This window comes from Phaethon lepturus, unplaced genomic scaffold (genome assembly GCF_000687285.1).
Source record: "Phaethon lepturus isolate BGI_N335 unplaced genomic scaffold, ASM68728v1 scaffold7085, whole genome shotgun sequence".
Classification (NCBI taxonomy): domain Eukaryota; kingdom Metazoa; phylum Chordata; class Aves; order Phaethontiformes; family Phaethontidae; genus Phaethon; species Phaethon lepturus.
Genome location: NW_010538270.1, coordinates 27,636 through 43,088, shown reverse-complemented (window position 1 = coordinate 43,088; position 15,453 = coordinate 27,636). Strand labels below are relative to the sequence as shown.

The 15,453-nt window shown below is 40.9% G+C and overlaps 1 protein-coding gene across 1 annotated transcript in view; it reads left to right on the top strand.

Annotated features, from left to right (window-relative positions):
- Positions 1-6,622: 6,622 nt before the first annotated feature.
- The window catches only part of BMPR1B (bone morphogenetic protein receptor, type IB), a 30,675-nt gene continuing 21,844 nt past the window's right edge, over positions 6,623-15,453 (top strand). The window contains exon 1 of the mRNA XM_010286736.1: positions 6,623-6,774. Coding sequence (XP_010285038.1) covers positions 6,632-6,774 — 143 coding nt within the window. The 5' untranslated portion in view covers positions 6,623-6,631. The remainder of the gene's footprint in view (positions 6,775-15,453) is intronic.

Below are 15,453 nucleotides of genomic sequence, written 5' to 3'. Positions count from 1 at the left end.
TGGCAGGCTAAGACACTTTGCGTGTACGTTTTAAGTAAGTCTTTCTTTTGTGCTTTTTTTCCTGTTCTCTTGGTACGTTGTCTTATGCCATGAAAAATGTACCAAGCAATTTTCATTTTCGTCCAAATGAAAAATATGTCAAAGATTAACTGTGGATAGCAGAAATGAGAAGAAACCAGGAAAAAGTAACACTCCGTCAAACTGCGATGTAATGGTGGGCAGCAAGTTACACGTGCATTTTCCATGAGCTATGACACCAAAGCAGCCTTTGCGTTTCTAAGTTGCGAGGAGTATGGTATGAGTATTAATTTGAAGGGTCTTGTCTCAGTGGCTTTGTCACATTTCATGCTGAACTTAACTAATTTAGCTAATAATGTCATGTGTGATTAAGATGGTTTAAGCAGGCTGTTTGGAGAAGGGTGCTTATCCTTTTCAAACCAAACACACAAGGAATTTCTGAAAAATAAATACAGTCTTTAAAGTATTGCCGGATACATGTAGCTATATTGGCACTCAGTGGCAATTCTTTGAGTATGGACAGAAACAGTTTTTAAGAAAACTACCTTGACAGATTGTTTAAAATCACATCAGCTTGTAAACCTTATTTATTTGTGTCATGAATAGAAGCAAAACCACCCCAAATTTTTAAATATACAGACGAGAAGGAGTAATGTGTATAGGAAATCCAGCATAGATGGGAAATTAAACCCAACAATGCCACGTTTTTTTTAGTATGGCAATTTATTACAGTGGATGTGTATCAGGGGACAGCTATTCTCAAACACCGTTCGATAATGACCTCAGCTTAGGCTCACTGGTGCAATACAGTCGCATATGGAACAGCAAAGCACGTTGTTTTCATTTTTCTGGTGTTTTTATGCCAGATTTTGTTTACTGTGGTTTTGGATCAAAAATACGCAGGTTTTGGTATCTGACCTTTCTTTGAGTTTTATGGTAGCCTTGAATACCCAGCAAAGGGAAACTGTCATGATCTGTTTTTCCTTCTCTGTTATATGATTGTCACCAATAAAGTGTTTTACTATTACCTCTTGACTATTTTACACAGTAGGTCAGGCTGAGTTAAGAGGTGTAATTTATTTCAACTTCTCTAACTGTGTTGTGTGTTCATTGCTGACTATTTGGCAGAAAATATCCCATGGAAATCCTTTTATCTGTTGACTGTAAAGTACAGTGAGTTAGCAGTCAGTTATTTCCCTTTCTCTTAAAACAATCATGTCAGTGGTATAACCCTGGCCTGGTGGGAAGTCATCAGGCTGTAGTTTATGATATAGCATGGGAAACTCTAGCAGGGTGTTGCATGAGGTTTTCGTATTTTAATAAAAGTATGATTTGAGGAAAAGCGCACTAGTTGTATAGGCTAGTGCAGGGGGTATAGGTGAAGTAACCCTGTGGTTTAAAACTTCCATCCAGCAGTTTTATCAAGTCAACTGATTTTCTTTTGAGGTTTGGGTGGGTTTGTTTTTAATTACTGCTCAGACACTTCTGTATAAGTGCATTTAATTTCGAGTCCAAAGCAGCAGCTGACACATCCATTCCATGATGTGCAAAGCTTCCTAGGTGTAAGTAGCGCCTAAGCAGTAAGCATCGCTCCCCGTCCGTGGGTGCTGGCAAAACTTTTGCTAGCAAAACTTGTTGTTATTGGCCAGGGAAAATGTGAATGGATGGTACTGCATTAATCTGAGGCTTCAAATACCCTGTGTAGAAAGAGGAGTCAGCACAGCACTCTGGTAATTTTTTTTTTTTTTTTTTTTTCCTCTCTGAACAGGCTTGTTTGTGGCCCTTAGCATCTGTTTCAGGAAGGAGCAAGCCTGACTTACTCCTGACAAACCCATGCAAGGTCATGGAAGATCTGCTTTTTCACTGCATAGACAGCACATAAATCACACAGCTGTGGAACAGAAATCAATCTCCTAAGATAACTATTGCTAATTATTCATCCTCTGGGAACAGGATGGCTTAAGATTTGGACTACAGAATACAGAGTAACAGAATACAGAGCTTTTCACCTCCTACATTACCAGACTTGTTGAATCAGAGCAGTGCCCAAAAGTCATTACCATCTCATGGCTGGGGGCCAGTGTGAAATGAGTTATTGGGCCTTATCCAGATTCTAGTGGAGAGATTTCTGTCCAAATCGCATAACTATGGCTACAGTTGGCAGGGGCTGGAGTACTTACTGGCAGCCACAGCAGAGAGCTTGAGGACTGAATGTACGCTAAGAGATGGGCGCTCTGGGTTGATTTTTTTTTTTTTTTTTGCACCTACAAGTCAATGCAAAGCTTAAATAGGCAATTTTCCTTCTGTGTGTGAGGTACCACTGTCTACAGCCCTGTCAAACCAACGTTAAACAGCATTATTTAAAACCAAGATACAGTTCATCCTGATGGTTACTTCCCTGTGATTGTAGAGTGGGGATCTGTGATCACTTCTCTGTCATTTAAAAAAATGAAAGCAAAACAAACTTAAAAACCATGAGAGTTTGGTTTTGCACATGAGAAAGTTGATGTGAAGGCTTAGTGCTCATAGATTACCATGAAGTCTAAGAGCGATGGGAAGTAAAATGAAAGAATATGTCGAAGAAGGATTATTTGTTGGCATGGAGGTTAGTAGGGCTTTAGACTAGACGTTAGTCATTCTCGTGGTCATCCAGGGTAATGCTTTCATTTTACAGCACTTTAGTTTCCTCATTTTCCCTCTCCTAGCTTCAGGATCTTTGTAGGTGTCTCTTTCTGTAAAGGAGTTCGGGTGAAGCAAAGTGGGGAAAGAGAGAGAGGCACTAACACATTTGGGGAAAACACAGTAGCATGCTACTTCTGAGCACAGAGTCCCCATTGTCAGGTAGAGATTCCTAACAGAGGCCACCACAGCCAACCATTTTGAGTGGTCCCAGTCCTATAGAGGAAAATATTTCTCAGGAGCAGTACTCCAAAGAGACATAAAAGCCCTGGTGGCCACCTGCTTGCCTTTGTGGTGGAAGTTGCTTTGTACATACTGGTGAATTCTAGTGGAAAAAGGGATAAGCTGAGAAAATAAACTCAGTTTGATGAAGGTCTTCAGCCTCTCAACTCTTGATTTGATTCCTTGACAGAGTCAGTAAGTTTCTCAGCAGACTACAATAACCTTATGTCTGATAGCACTATTTTTCTGCACTTGCCCCAAGCTATGCTCAGTTCATCAGGCATGGGAAGCTGGCCATAAGCAGGCTGCAACAGAATAGGCTACAGCAGAGAAGCTGCCAAATTTAAATAGCCTGAAATCCCTTGCTTTCAGGGCATTTGGACATAGCTCCTTAGGAGAGCTTTCAAAACCCAAAGGGCTTCTCATGCCTAGATGGAACCAGGGCTGCATGACCAACATGTGCTTGTTACAGCACAGCAGCAAATGCAAGAGGAATAGGCTGTTCCCCATCCCAAACTGTGCATTTCACACCTGAAATCAGGAGGAACTTGTTGCCAAACTGGAAAGATCTCGTGGGTGTCTTCCTACATGTTACGTTTTGGGGAAGGGACTGCTGAAAGTCTTTCTGCTGTGAAGTCAAGCAGACGCAGAAGTCTAAAGACCTTGTTGAAACACAGCTGAGTGGGAGAAGAGGAGGTCTGACATGTTCCACGGTCACCTACGCAGAGAAATTTGAATTTCAGAGGCAAAAATCTACCCATCTTTTTAGCTATCAGCCAGGAATTTAAGGCATGAAAGGAACAAGAGAATGGAGTGAGAAGAGGGTTTTTTTTTCTTAGAAGATAGGAAAGGGCCTGATTGAAAGTATCTTGTTCCTGTCCCTTTTAATTTCATTCAATTTAATGTATTCAACACTAAACCACAGTGATTTTACAGTAGTTTTGACCCTGGGCGTTAACTGAAAGCAAAATCCTAGGCTACAACCCTAACTTCCACACTCATGGAAAGAGTAAATTTGAATGCCAGCCTATTTGTCCTAAGTTTTCTAAAAACCAAACTACATCCCTTAGTAGCTACCTGTGATGCTTTGATGGTACTTCAGAGTTCTGATTCTAAGTCAGCAGCTCCCATCTATTTAACTAAGACTACAACTAGATCTGGGGATGTAAGCTGTTATTGTTTGTGGCAAGCTCTGCAGAAGCTGGTCACGGTCTCATCCCTGATGAGTGACGGGCACAGATTGCATTAGCGTATTTGTGCCTTATACATTTGTTGAAGAAAGGAATGACCTACAGTTGTATGTATTATATGGTAGATATTTAGTTGTCTAAATTTAACATCTTCAGGCACTTTTAAATGTGTAATTAAACCTTTCCTTTTTTCCTGAGGTGTAAAATGCTTTTTGTTTTTGCGATCCCTGCTGAAACTGTAGCTAGCTTGTAGAGCGAGCCGTGGAACTATTTCACTCTGTTGCCTCATGAGCTTGAAGTCTGAAAATCTTTGACAGGAATATTAATAATTGAATATTCCCCATTTAATTGTGACAGTAATACAGACAAAAAATGCTGATGGAAAGAGAATTTACTTGATCTCTAATCCTGTGACCCAGCGAGCAAACATCTGTTGATACTAATTTGCTGTACACAGACTGCATTTTAAAGTATCATAATTATATTAGGAGAAACAAACAGTGCATTTTTTTTTAATTTAAGCACCTACAGCATCTTAAGGTACAACTATGAATACACAGATACACAATGCATTTGAGTGAACTAATCCACTTAGTGCAAATTTTGCCAAGTGTTAGTAAAAACAATATGGGACTTTGACATCCAGTTGTGTCATGAATCCAATTAAATCTCGATGTTGGGTGCAAGGGTAACAAGCCCATAGTTCGTATAGAATTTGTAACTAGTTTTCTGGTTTGACTCTAAGAAGAGGTAAGCTAGTAAAAAATCCAGTCGGTTTCAGTGGAATAATACATTGGTACTGAGCAAAGATCAAGCCATAGGAGTTTTGTACTTCATAGGTGTCAGTCTGATATGGTGAATGATTGTCTTTCATGCGTATCACCTTAATATTATTAATATACCTCTTATGCAGGGAGTGGAAGGGCTGTAACATTCAAAAAGCTAACACTTCTCTAAATGAGCTGTTCTTATGTGCAAAGCCCCACTTTTCCCAGAGCTAAGAAGTTTCAGCTTTTTCATAGTTTGCTGGGGACGAGCTTACATGCCTCTTGTTACACTGAAGAAAACTGAAGCCTGCCTGCCAGTTGTTGCCAGTGCGTGTCCATTTGCAGGGCTTTCCCCCAAGAGCTGGTCACACCAGAGCTGGCAGCGGAGAGGAGGGGTCTGTGGCTGGGAGGCACGATGTGCGCGCCTGTGCTCAGGGCACCGGCCGGTCCCGTGCACCCAGGAGCACAGAGTGGGCTTTGTGAGTCCTCCTAGGGGCATGGGCTGTTTGAACAGCCCTGCTCTTCCTCTAGCCTTTCACTGCTCCGGGACCTTTCAGCCTCTTCTTGCTTCGGTGGTTGCTTGCCATCCAAGCCCTGAAGTGTAGCTACTTGTTCCCATCACCTCTGCCTCTTTGCCTGCTCCATCTCGCTGTAGGCAGCTGAAAAGGGTACGGTTTTCTGTCAGCTCCACAATATATCAGTCCTGATGATGGAGGGTTGGGCAAGATTTTGATTAGACTCAAAGCAGCAGTTCAGAAGCCAATCAAAATTAATAATAATAATAATAATGATGCTAATTGTTTCTAAAAACTTAACAGTAAATCAAGAATTTCAAGCCTGCTCTTCAACTACTCTGTTGGAGACAGCTGTTTGTAAATGACCCTGTAGTAAGATTTCTTATAGGGAAGCAAAGGAAAGCGAGAAACTGCCAGTTGAAGCTTTTCATGCTGATCTCATTTTTGTCTTTGAGGTTTAAAATATTCACAAGCACTGAAAGCTGATATTTATGAGTAAAGCTGGGGGCAGGGGTGTCGCTTAAAGTTCCTAGCCCATCACCAACATCTCTAGCTGTACTCCACCAGCCCCATGGAGATTCAGTACTCTGGTATTTTTAGAAGTAATCATCTCCATATTATTTCAGCATTGTTCATTCTAAAACACATTCTTGCCTTTTACTTTGCTTATAGATTTTTTTTTTAATAGAAATGAACTACTTTTCCTTGTTTTCCAAGTAGCACTTACACAATTCAGTGACAGGAAGTGCTGTTGAACTTGAAAGAGCATCACTTTCTTTTAAATATTGGTTAAATTGTATGCCCATGTTCTGCTCTGTCTGGAGTACCATAGATCCTGCTCATTTTTATGGGGTTCAGTGGGTGTAGATATGTGCCAAGTATAGAGACAAAGAAAGCACAAAGGTGAAACCAAGCATTTGACCTACGTAATGCAATAGGAAAAAAGCTGTACTCTGCAATCTGAAAAGCACAACATCTCTTTGGCAGCAGCGGAACTTGAACGTCAGCACCTTTGATCTAATGCCACAGAGGCCCAATAAGCCTCAAACATGGTGACCATTTCAGAGGCTTCTACAGAAAACTGCTCAGTAGCAAACACCCAGCTCAAGTAACTTTCTCAATTTTTGATGAGTAGAAATACTTTAAGGCCTTTGTTCCAAGTCTTGCAATCCAGCCTAGAACTGGTTTTGTGTTTTTTTTTTTTTCCCCCTCTATATATATAGCAAATTTTCTAGACAACATGCCCTTGCGAAGTTCTGGCAAGTTGAGCATGGAGACCAGAAAAGAAGATGGTGAGAGCACAGCACCTGCCCCTCCGCAGAAGAAGCTGTCCTGTCAGTGCCACCACCACTGTCCTGAGGACTCAGTCAACAGCACCTGCAGGTTTGTGGGATATGTATTTCATGGTAAAACATGGGAAAACCTATTTGTGGTAGCTCAGCAGCTCCAATTTGAGTGTTTCAGGTTTTGTTGAAGCAGTAATATGCAAATTAGTTGTTTATACATTGTGGCTAAAAAACAGAGGTAATTTCTACCTAGATGTCAGCAACATATTTGTATTTTTATGTTAGGGTGTTTACATCTTTACCATTTTAGATAATACTTGTATTAATTCATTGCAGGGGAAATATTCTGAAGGTAGGAGTTTGTTTTTAAGGGTGCATGCAGTTAATAAGAGAGTTAATGGAGCTATATCAAAACATCAGTAAATGCTTATATGATGTTTATGATCACTCTGTGGGACACCATTTATAAGAACCCTGCTCTTGGTGTGTCTTTGCAATAGCTGAGCTATCTTTTGTAGGTCTCAAAGTTTTGGGTTTGTTTTCTTGCTTCCATGCTAAAAGGAAAGTGATCTTTTTCTTGAGGTCAAATGCTGAGTATTTTCTTATACTAGCTAGAGTCTTCTGTTTGGTTTTGTGTTTACAGTACTACAGCCTTTTCATTTGGGTTGGAATATGCTTCTTCAGATCCCTCTGCCTCCCTGGCGGAGAGGCACATCTAGCTGTGCACAGTAGCCGTGAAGGCTCAGCCTTGGTCAGTGTTGCACTGATACTGCCTGAAGCATCAGAGGTGACTGGGGGTACCTGTGGTGGGACCAAGCTGCTGTTTCCCCACCCAAAAGAAGCTCTGGGTGGATACATACTGTTTCTCTCACATGAGGGTAGTGGTCAAACACTTCTGTCTTGGCTTGAGGTACACACACAGTTTGCTTTAGCTGCAGCAAAGTACGGCTGAGCTCTCCAGAGGAGGAATTTAAACTTTTCTGCTTATTTAGAGCAGGTAGGACACTGGAGATATTCACTATCAGCTATAGCCTAATGAAATTGCGGGAATGTGAGAAGCATCAAAGCAGGGCACAAATGTGAGCCCAGCGGGACATACCAGTTGGGTATGCACTGCTGTTTGAGGTGAGACAGTCCAACATTGTGTCAGCTCTTCAAGGCAGCACGTGGTAAAGATAGATGGGGAAAGCCTAAGGTTGCTGAAGATATTGATTGCTTTGTTGGATTTCTGAGTGTTGTTTTGTAGCCTGACTCAATTCTGCCCAGCCTGCAGTTTTACACTGAAGTCTATCAAAGTTTTGATGACAGCTGTAAATACCATTTCCCCTTTCTATCATCTTCCTTCAAACCCAAGCTCTAGCCAGGAGTTAGGTCTAACTGCTCTCACAAGGCAGGCAGTTTAAAAAGCTGTAAAACCCCACTCTGATATCAATTTGCAGATCCCCTGCAGTGTGAATCAGCTGTTTCCTGCTCCTGCCCAGCAAGAGCTGCTGCTTTCACACATGCAGTCACACACACAGTAACAGGGAAGTTACAGATGACTTAAATACATGAATTAGGAAGCACAAAGGGATCCATGTTAAGGAACCCATTGAACAAGCTTTATACCCCTGGGTCAGCCTGCTGTTGCACATTGCTTCATAGGCATCACTGACATTAAGTATTTGTCATGTTACTGTGAGGAAATGTCCTATTAAAATGGATTTGTGCATTGTTCCCTCCAGTGTCAAATACCAAACTCATTTTTAGGTGTTAATGCCCAAGGATAGGCGGTTAGGTGGTAATAAAACACAAAATTATAACCCCTTTTGTCTTCATAATCTTTGCACATTTCAGTCTTCAATGGTCTATTGAGTGAAAAAATTTTTTCCAATTTAAACATCAAAATAATTGAAACTGGAATTTACCTATCAAATATTAATCACTGTTCTGTCCAGGAAAATGGAAGCAGTCAAAAGACTTGCATTAGAGCTACTCCTCTTTCCTATCATGTGCCATCACCTGAGCAGTATCTACCTTGCCACTCACCCAGTGAGCAACAGCATAAGTGAAAAATTGCTAGAGAGTTTGGAGTAATAAAACAAAAAAATTACATTAACTTCAATACCCTGCCTTCATGGCTTGTCAGCAATAATCCTTTTTGGGATGGTGATCATTGCTGTGGGTCCTCCTGCCTTGGTGTGAGAACTGCAGTGAGGTACAAAGGACACAACACCCCCCGTGTTCCCTACAGCTGCTTAACTGTTACTCTAATCACTGGCTTCTTAAATTCTCTACTACATAGCTGGATGAAAGAGTAGTTATTAGGTCTCCAGTTACCTGGGTGGGTTAGGACCAGGTTTAAAAAGATTTGACCAAGACCAACCACTTTAGCAGGGATTATTTGTTTCCTCTGTGTTTTGGGAGGATTCTACTAGTCAGGCAGTAACTTTCATATTTCATCCTAGCCCAAACAAGTGTTGGCACAGTTTTAAAGCGCTCAGGAATTCTCATTGAGCCTCACTGTAAAGAAGTTTCCCCCATATTGAAGTTCAAGCTATATTGATTGCACTGTGTTTGTCTGAAGAATAAATGAACTGCTCCAGATTAAATGTTACTGCGTTAATTATCTGCTTTCCTCAGATGTAGCCATTAAAACCCTTTTATATTTAAAAAAAAAAAAATCAAACCTCTCATCAGCTGTATCAGTCTGTTAAGCTTTGGGCTGTGCTTGGACCTGCAGAGCTTGGATCTGCCAGCCCCACAGGGATGAGCCAGCACATGCTGGGGCACCCAAGGGCCTGGCAAAGCCCTGACACCCGGGAAATTCACTGAGAACATCCATAGCCAGGGCTTGGGCTCTGGAGAGCATCAGGCACTGTCCCTACCAGGGCTTTCACCAAAACAGCCAAGCCTTTTGTGTGCCCAGGAGCCAGGGGGGCTCTGAAAGTTCAAAGGGAAGGCGTTTCCAGCTGTGTTTAAATTTAAACTCTCAGAATAAAATAGCTAGTCCTATTGCAATCACCATTAAAAATGTCTCATAAAAACTAGTCTGCCATCGCACCTGAAGATTTTGGTCTGCTACCATAGGTATTTATCTATTACAGTGTAGACCCTGCCTGTAGTACCAGTAGTCTGAACGTTTATATAAAAATGACGACATCTGGCGGCCATTTGAAATCTTTTCCATAATTGTATTTTTAGACATTTAAAAGTCAATATTCTTTAACCACATCTGTATCAAATCCTCTAACAGCCTGCTGTGTTCCAATACAGAATTTCCTTTCCTTTACACTTCCGCAGCTTCAGTCCAGTAAGACTTCAGGGAGCTAAGGGTAACACTGCAGCTTAAAATGCAGATTGCTTAAAAGCAGTAACTGTACTTAGAGTGTGCTTGAAAAAATTGGGCAATCCATGAGCACGACAATTTTGGAAGACCTATTACAGGGTATCTCATGGAGAGGGGGTTAGTGTCAGGGAGCAGTGGGAGGGGGACAAGCCCGGAGCGGAGAGTGATGCTGGGGCTGGCTGTATCCTCACCCACCAGGGCCCCGTTGCCCTCACGGGCACCTGAGCACAACGGACAGAGATGGCTCCCTTGATGGCCCTTCACACGGCTAGTAGTGGTCTGGATCCAGGCAGGAGACAGGGCTAGAGACATGTGTCACTTGGAGAAGGATTTGATGCTCGGACCTGAGCTTAAATAGAGCCCCTGGGCAGGGGAGGTGTGTGTGAGGGGGGTGTCCCAGGTGGGACCACTCCGGGCAAGTGAAGCTCATTAGTGTGCTCAGGGCCCTGGCAATTAAGATCTTTGCAGAAGGTTTGTGAGCCGCTGCTTGTAAAGGGTGTGTTAACCTGCCGCGTGTTGAAACTTTATTCTTACTCAGCCTCCGTGCGATTCACTAAAGGCTTTCAGTAAAGAAGCTCAAAGCTGCTTTGAACACAACCAGGGCCTTATTTTACTGTTCCATTTCAAGTTTTGTGTGTACAAAGTGAATGTACGGGCAGTTGTGTCTAATCATAATTAATTGCATATTTTAAAAAGTAGTGTTAGATTTAATTGGTTTTGACTGTAATGGGATTGCAGTAAAGGCAGAGGCTGATTAGGTGCCTTGTTGTACTCTATTTTCCATTCACAAATAAATGCTGACAGTTTTAAACTCTATCGGGCTGATAGAGTTTAATTTCTTATGTGTTGCCTACTGGTCATTGTGTTTCTGCCCAACTGTGTCTTGAGGTAGCTTTGGTTATCTAAAGCACTAAAATAATTAAGCTGTTTTTTCAGGATTGCCAGAGGTGATAATTCATTTGAGTGATGTTTTTTTCATTCCCCAGATGACAGGATTGAATTTTCCTTGTGATTTGGTATGTGGAAGAAGATTTCTAACAGTGGGCCAAAGCACTGAGTTCAGGCAACTTTTCTTTTAAGGAACTTTAATTTTTAGGGTAAAGTTGAACATTTTCTGATAAAGGAACTATAGTGAGATCTTACAAGTTAGCCTTTCTGTTTCTTTTATGTTTATTTTTACTTTTTAATGTAATCCTTCATACAGGACTGAACGGGAGGCAGTTAAGCCCCCTTTGATGATTGTAACAAAAAACCCAAAGGTCAACAGAGACAAATTTTTGCAAGCTCCAGTCTTTCCTTGCCCCCACGTATGTCTCATACGTGGCTCAGCAGGTGACTTTGTCCCAAGTGTTTAAACTGAAATGCAAAGTCCTCCTCCGATGCTTTTCAGCTGTGCCTGAGAAATTCCTTGTTCTTAGTTTTGTTCAGGGCCTGCCCATTAGGTAATTAATATAAACCTTAATCTAAATAGTAATGCAAGTCCAGTCTCCCTGCATTGACACCTGTTGCATTACTCTTAGAGAGTTTTTTAGTGTGTGGGAGTACTTTAGTGTTATTTTGCAGAAAGTGCTGGAATACCTAAGACTTCCCTTGTGTATTGAATTGATACCAAAAAAAATTCCAAGCCAGCAAATACCCGTGTTAAGTCTGTCCTAACATTAAAGAAGAAGCTACATCATACAAATTCAACTGCAGTGTAAACTTAAGGTCAAATAAAAGAAAACATTTGGTCTGTGTTTAAATTTTGGAGACAAACAAAAGAATAAAAGAAAAAGGGAAAAGGAAAAGAGGAAGATGAGTACCTTTATTTTTACTATTTGCTTCTTGATAGTTTTCACATCTACTGAGGCGGACTTTGCGCATAAGTGAAAGGTGCTAGAGAGCCCCGGTGAAAACGCAGAGGTGCCCATGCTTGATGCTGTTGCCATACCCCAAGTTGTGCTATCAATCAGATCCGCAGACCTGTCAAATCTCATATACTCAGCATGAAACCTGGACAGTTTCTAGGGCTCTCCCTCACAAATTGGCATAATGGCTTGTTTTCTGCATTGTGACCCCAAGTGTCAGGGAGAACAGTTTGATCTGATTTGTGGTTTAGTGGAATAATGCAAGACATGTTTGGTGGGCAAGGTCATGTCTCAGTCCTGGGAGAATAGTATGGGCAGGTAGCATAGAGAAAATACTGACTGGTAGACCTATATATGATATATGAAAAGATGGTCTGCTAGGTTGCGTTGGGTACCTTCCTTTCTCTCTTGTGTAGGGTCATCGCTAAGCACCCAGAGAGCCAAAAGGTACCGTACACGGCAGAGTATGCATGGTAGGACTAACATCACTATCTCGGAGAGTAGTGTGGCCAAAAACTGTGGCCCGCTGTGAGCCAGCTTCTTTGCTTAGTTACATCTGTATGTCTCTCCTTGCCTTCAGAGAAGCTGTGCAAACATCTGAAGGTGCATCTGGCTCAACAACTGTGTAATGCTCTTCTCACTTGGTTTCATGTTACTTCCCTGATGCACGGCCACTAACTATATTATTTTTTCAGAAAAATTAGCCTGTGTTGAACACATTTACAGGCTCTTTGTTTTATGGATGGCTTCCAAAGACAGTGTTTTGCTAAATTTGGCCTTCATCATCTTCGTTATGTGAAGGATGTGACAAAATACGTGAATTAGATGCAAATTGGGAGTCAGCCAATTTTCGAATTAGAGTATTTTAGCCAGTCTTTACAGAAGAATATGGACTTGCCAGTTTCTGTACGTAACACAGTCTAACATTTTTTTGATAATTTTTAAAAAACAGTGCAGAAACTTGTCATGTTGATTAGGATGGAAATGAAAAAGATGCTGTAGCTCTTTCTGATATCAAAACCCAGAACATAAAGAGGAGGAGCGGACAAAAATAATAATACTCATATGGACTCAGTTGCAAATAAAATTAATGATGAGGAATCTTTTCATCAAGTTATTTAATCCATCTGTTTGTGATAGGCACTGAACGAGGGAAAGACATTGCTTTTCCAAGTTACACATTGCCATCCCTGGCTGCGTCACACACACGCAGAGCGGGACAGGAAATCTTGAGCAGTCGAGTTTTGGTAGCTGAGGTATCGCATCTTCTGTGAGAAATGGCTGTTGGCCAGTTGAGGACATCTGTGTGAGCAGCTGCAAAGCTCTTGGCCTCTCTTCCTCTCTTCTGACATTTAGTAAAGGTCTCAGTTAAGATCACCTCTTTCTTTCTGGTAATCTGTAATTGTAGCAGCACCTTCTACATCAGTGTCTGTCAGTGTTTCCGCTGTTAACTCCCTCTCTTTTCCTGGCATTTGACTTGGCTGTAAAAATTCACTCTTGGCAAATATGTGACATACCAAATCTGTATTTATTAGGGATCACATCCAAAATACGTTTAATTGTTCTCCTGCACCATACTCTAATAAGATGATGCTTTAGTGGAGGAGGTTAGTGAACGTGTACCCAGATGTATTCAGTAACATCAGGTTGAGTTCCTTCTTTACACACCATTCACAGAATCAAATTACGCAGAATTCAGATTAGAGTATAAGAAAATAATAATTCTATATTAAAAATCTTTCCTAGAAAGTGAAGAATAGGTTTGTCGTATTGCTTTGCATGTGTCAGCGATGTACATGAAACAAACATATAATTGGAGATGATGCAGGCTTATCTGACTTGTTTCTGACTTGTTATAATAGTAAGAACAGTTTAATTTCTACCATAGGCAGGGTAATCAATAAAACAGCAGGCGTATGCCCTGCCCTTTACTTGCAGTATGTGGTCCATCTGACATCCTGTGAACCAGAAGAGGTTGGGGGTGGGAGGGGGGAAGCAGGTAAGAGATAGTTCTTTCTGTTCAGAAGAGTCCTTCTACCTCTCACCCAAACACCTGAGAAATTTTCAATCTGATAATGAATTTTTACACTGCATGAAAACTTTTTATTTTTTTCTTAGCGCTAGAAACAAGAGGTCCCAACGTTTATGCTGCTCAGCATTGCTATTTTTAATTGTGTTGCACTTTTCCTTCATTACTCTATGTTGTCTGTAAAGAACATGATGTATCCTTATTGTTGGAGCGTTATAACTTTTCCGTTTTGCTCTATCCCATTCTAGTTTTGTTTGTCTCTAAATTTCGAGTAAAATTTTCAGAGGGACTAAAGTGCTTGAGGAGCCTGAATTTAATTTTCAGAAATAAGCTAAGAATCAGGGTCCCATGGCAAGTCAGAAAAAAAAAAAAAAAAAGAAATGAAACCGATCACTTTCCTGATTCTTTTTTTCCTTTTGCAAATAATTTGACTTTTCCTTCACCCGCTTTCCTTGGTGAACTGAGCCTTTTGTTTTTTTGCTGGGGACTGTTAGCTGTGGAGTTCATTTTTGTGTTTCGCTTGATTGCGATTTATTGTTTCGTTGCTCTGTCCCCTGGGTTAAACTTACTCATTACTTTGAATAAAAGGCACCATGCAAACAAATAAAATCTAATCTAATATTCTACTCTAATGGATTCCTTACAGTCTCACTTCTTGGCAATCCTATTGTCCCTATCTTTTAAGCTTAAGCAATGAAATCAAGGTGGTTGCTGCCCAGAAGGGTTACTGTCTCCTTTGCCTTCTTACTCGTATGCACAATGTCAAAAAGGGGTAGAAGTCATCGCTCGCTTCCCCGAGAAAGTCATTTGTAATGTGCAACTGGTTACTTTTCGAATCCAGAAGTCAATAACCTGTGATAGATTATTATTTGAAGTAATAAGCTTACTGTAGCTAGACCCTGCACCACTAATATAAAAATACGCCACAGCAAATGTTTGACATGATCCTATCCAGCATCTCTCTCTCCTGTAGCTAATACTTACAAATTGTGTTTATCTCTTACATGTGTAACTGTGCCTCTCGTTTCCTACATCTTCATTGCCTTTGCTGTTGTTGCTCTGTTAGACTCTCCTTTCATTCAAGTAAGGAGCAAATCATCTGAAATTTTGCAGCTTTAAAATTTTTTAATCCTTTTTTCTTTTTTATTTCCTTGTTTTAACTGAGTTTGTTTCTTCTCTTCTGAAAAATACTCATTGCACGTAATAACCAATGCTATTTTCCTGGGGAAATAACAGAATATTTTATTTTTATGTGACTTAAATGTCTTATATTTAAGAGGTTTTTCTTTATTTTTGGACCTTCTTCCTGCAAATCAGTTTGAGTTTCTTACACACATTATATATCTCCCTCAGAGTGCTGAGAAGTTAATGTACAGCCGTCTGAGTAAAATGCAGGCACCCTTTTCGTGCCCTCTTCCCCCTCTTTCCATAGCATTCAGGCATTTGACCTTCATTGAGGAAGAACATTTATCACCAGCACCATCTAGCTATCTGTTAGTATACTTGTCCTCCCTGGTGCACATTCTTGTAAACGGAAGCATTATGGGTCACTTTAGGCTTATAACCCAAGTA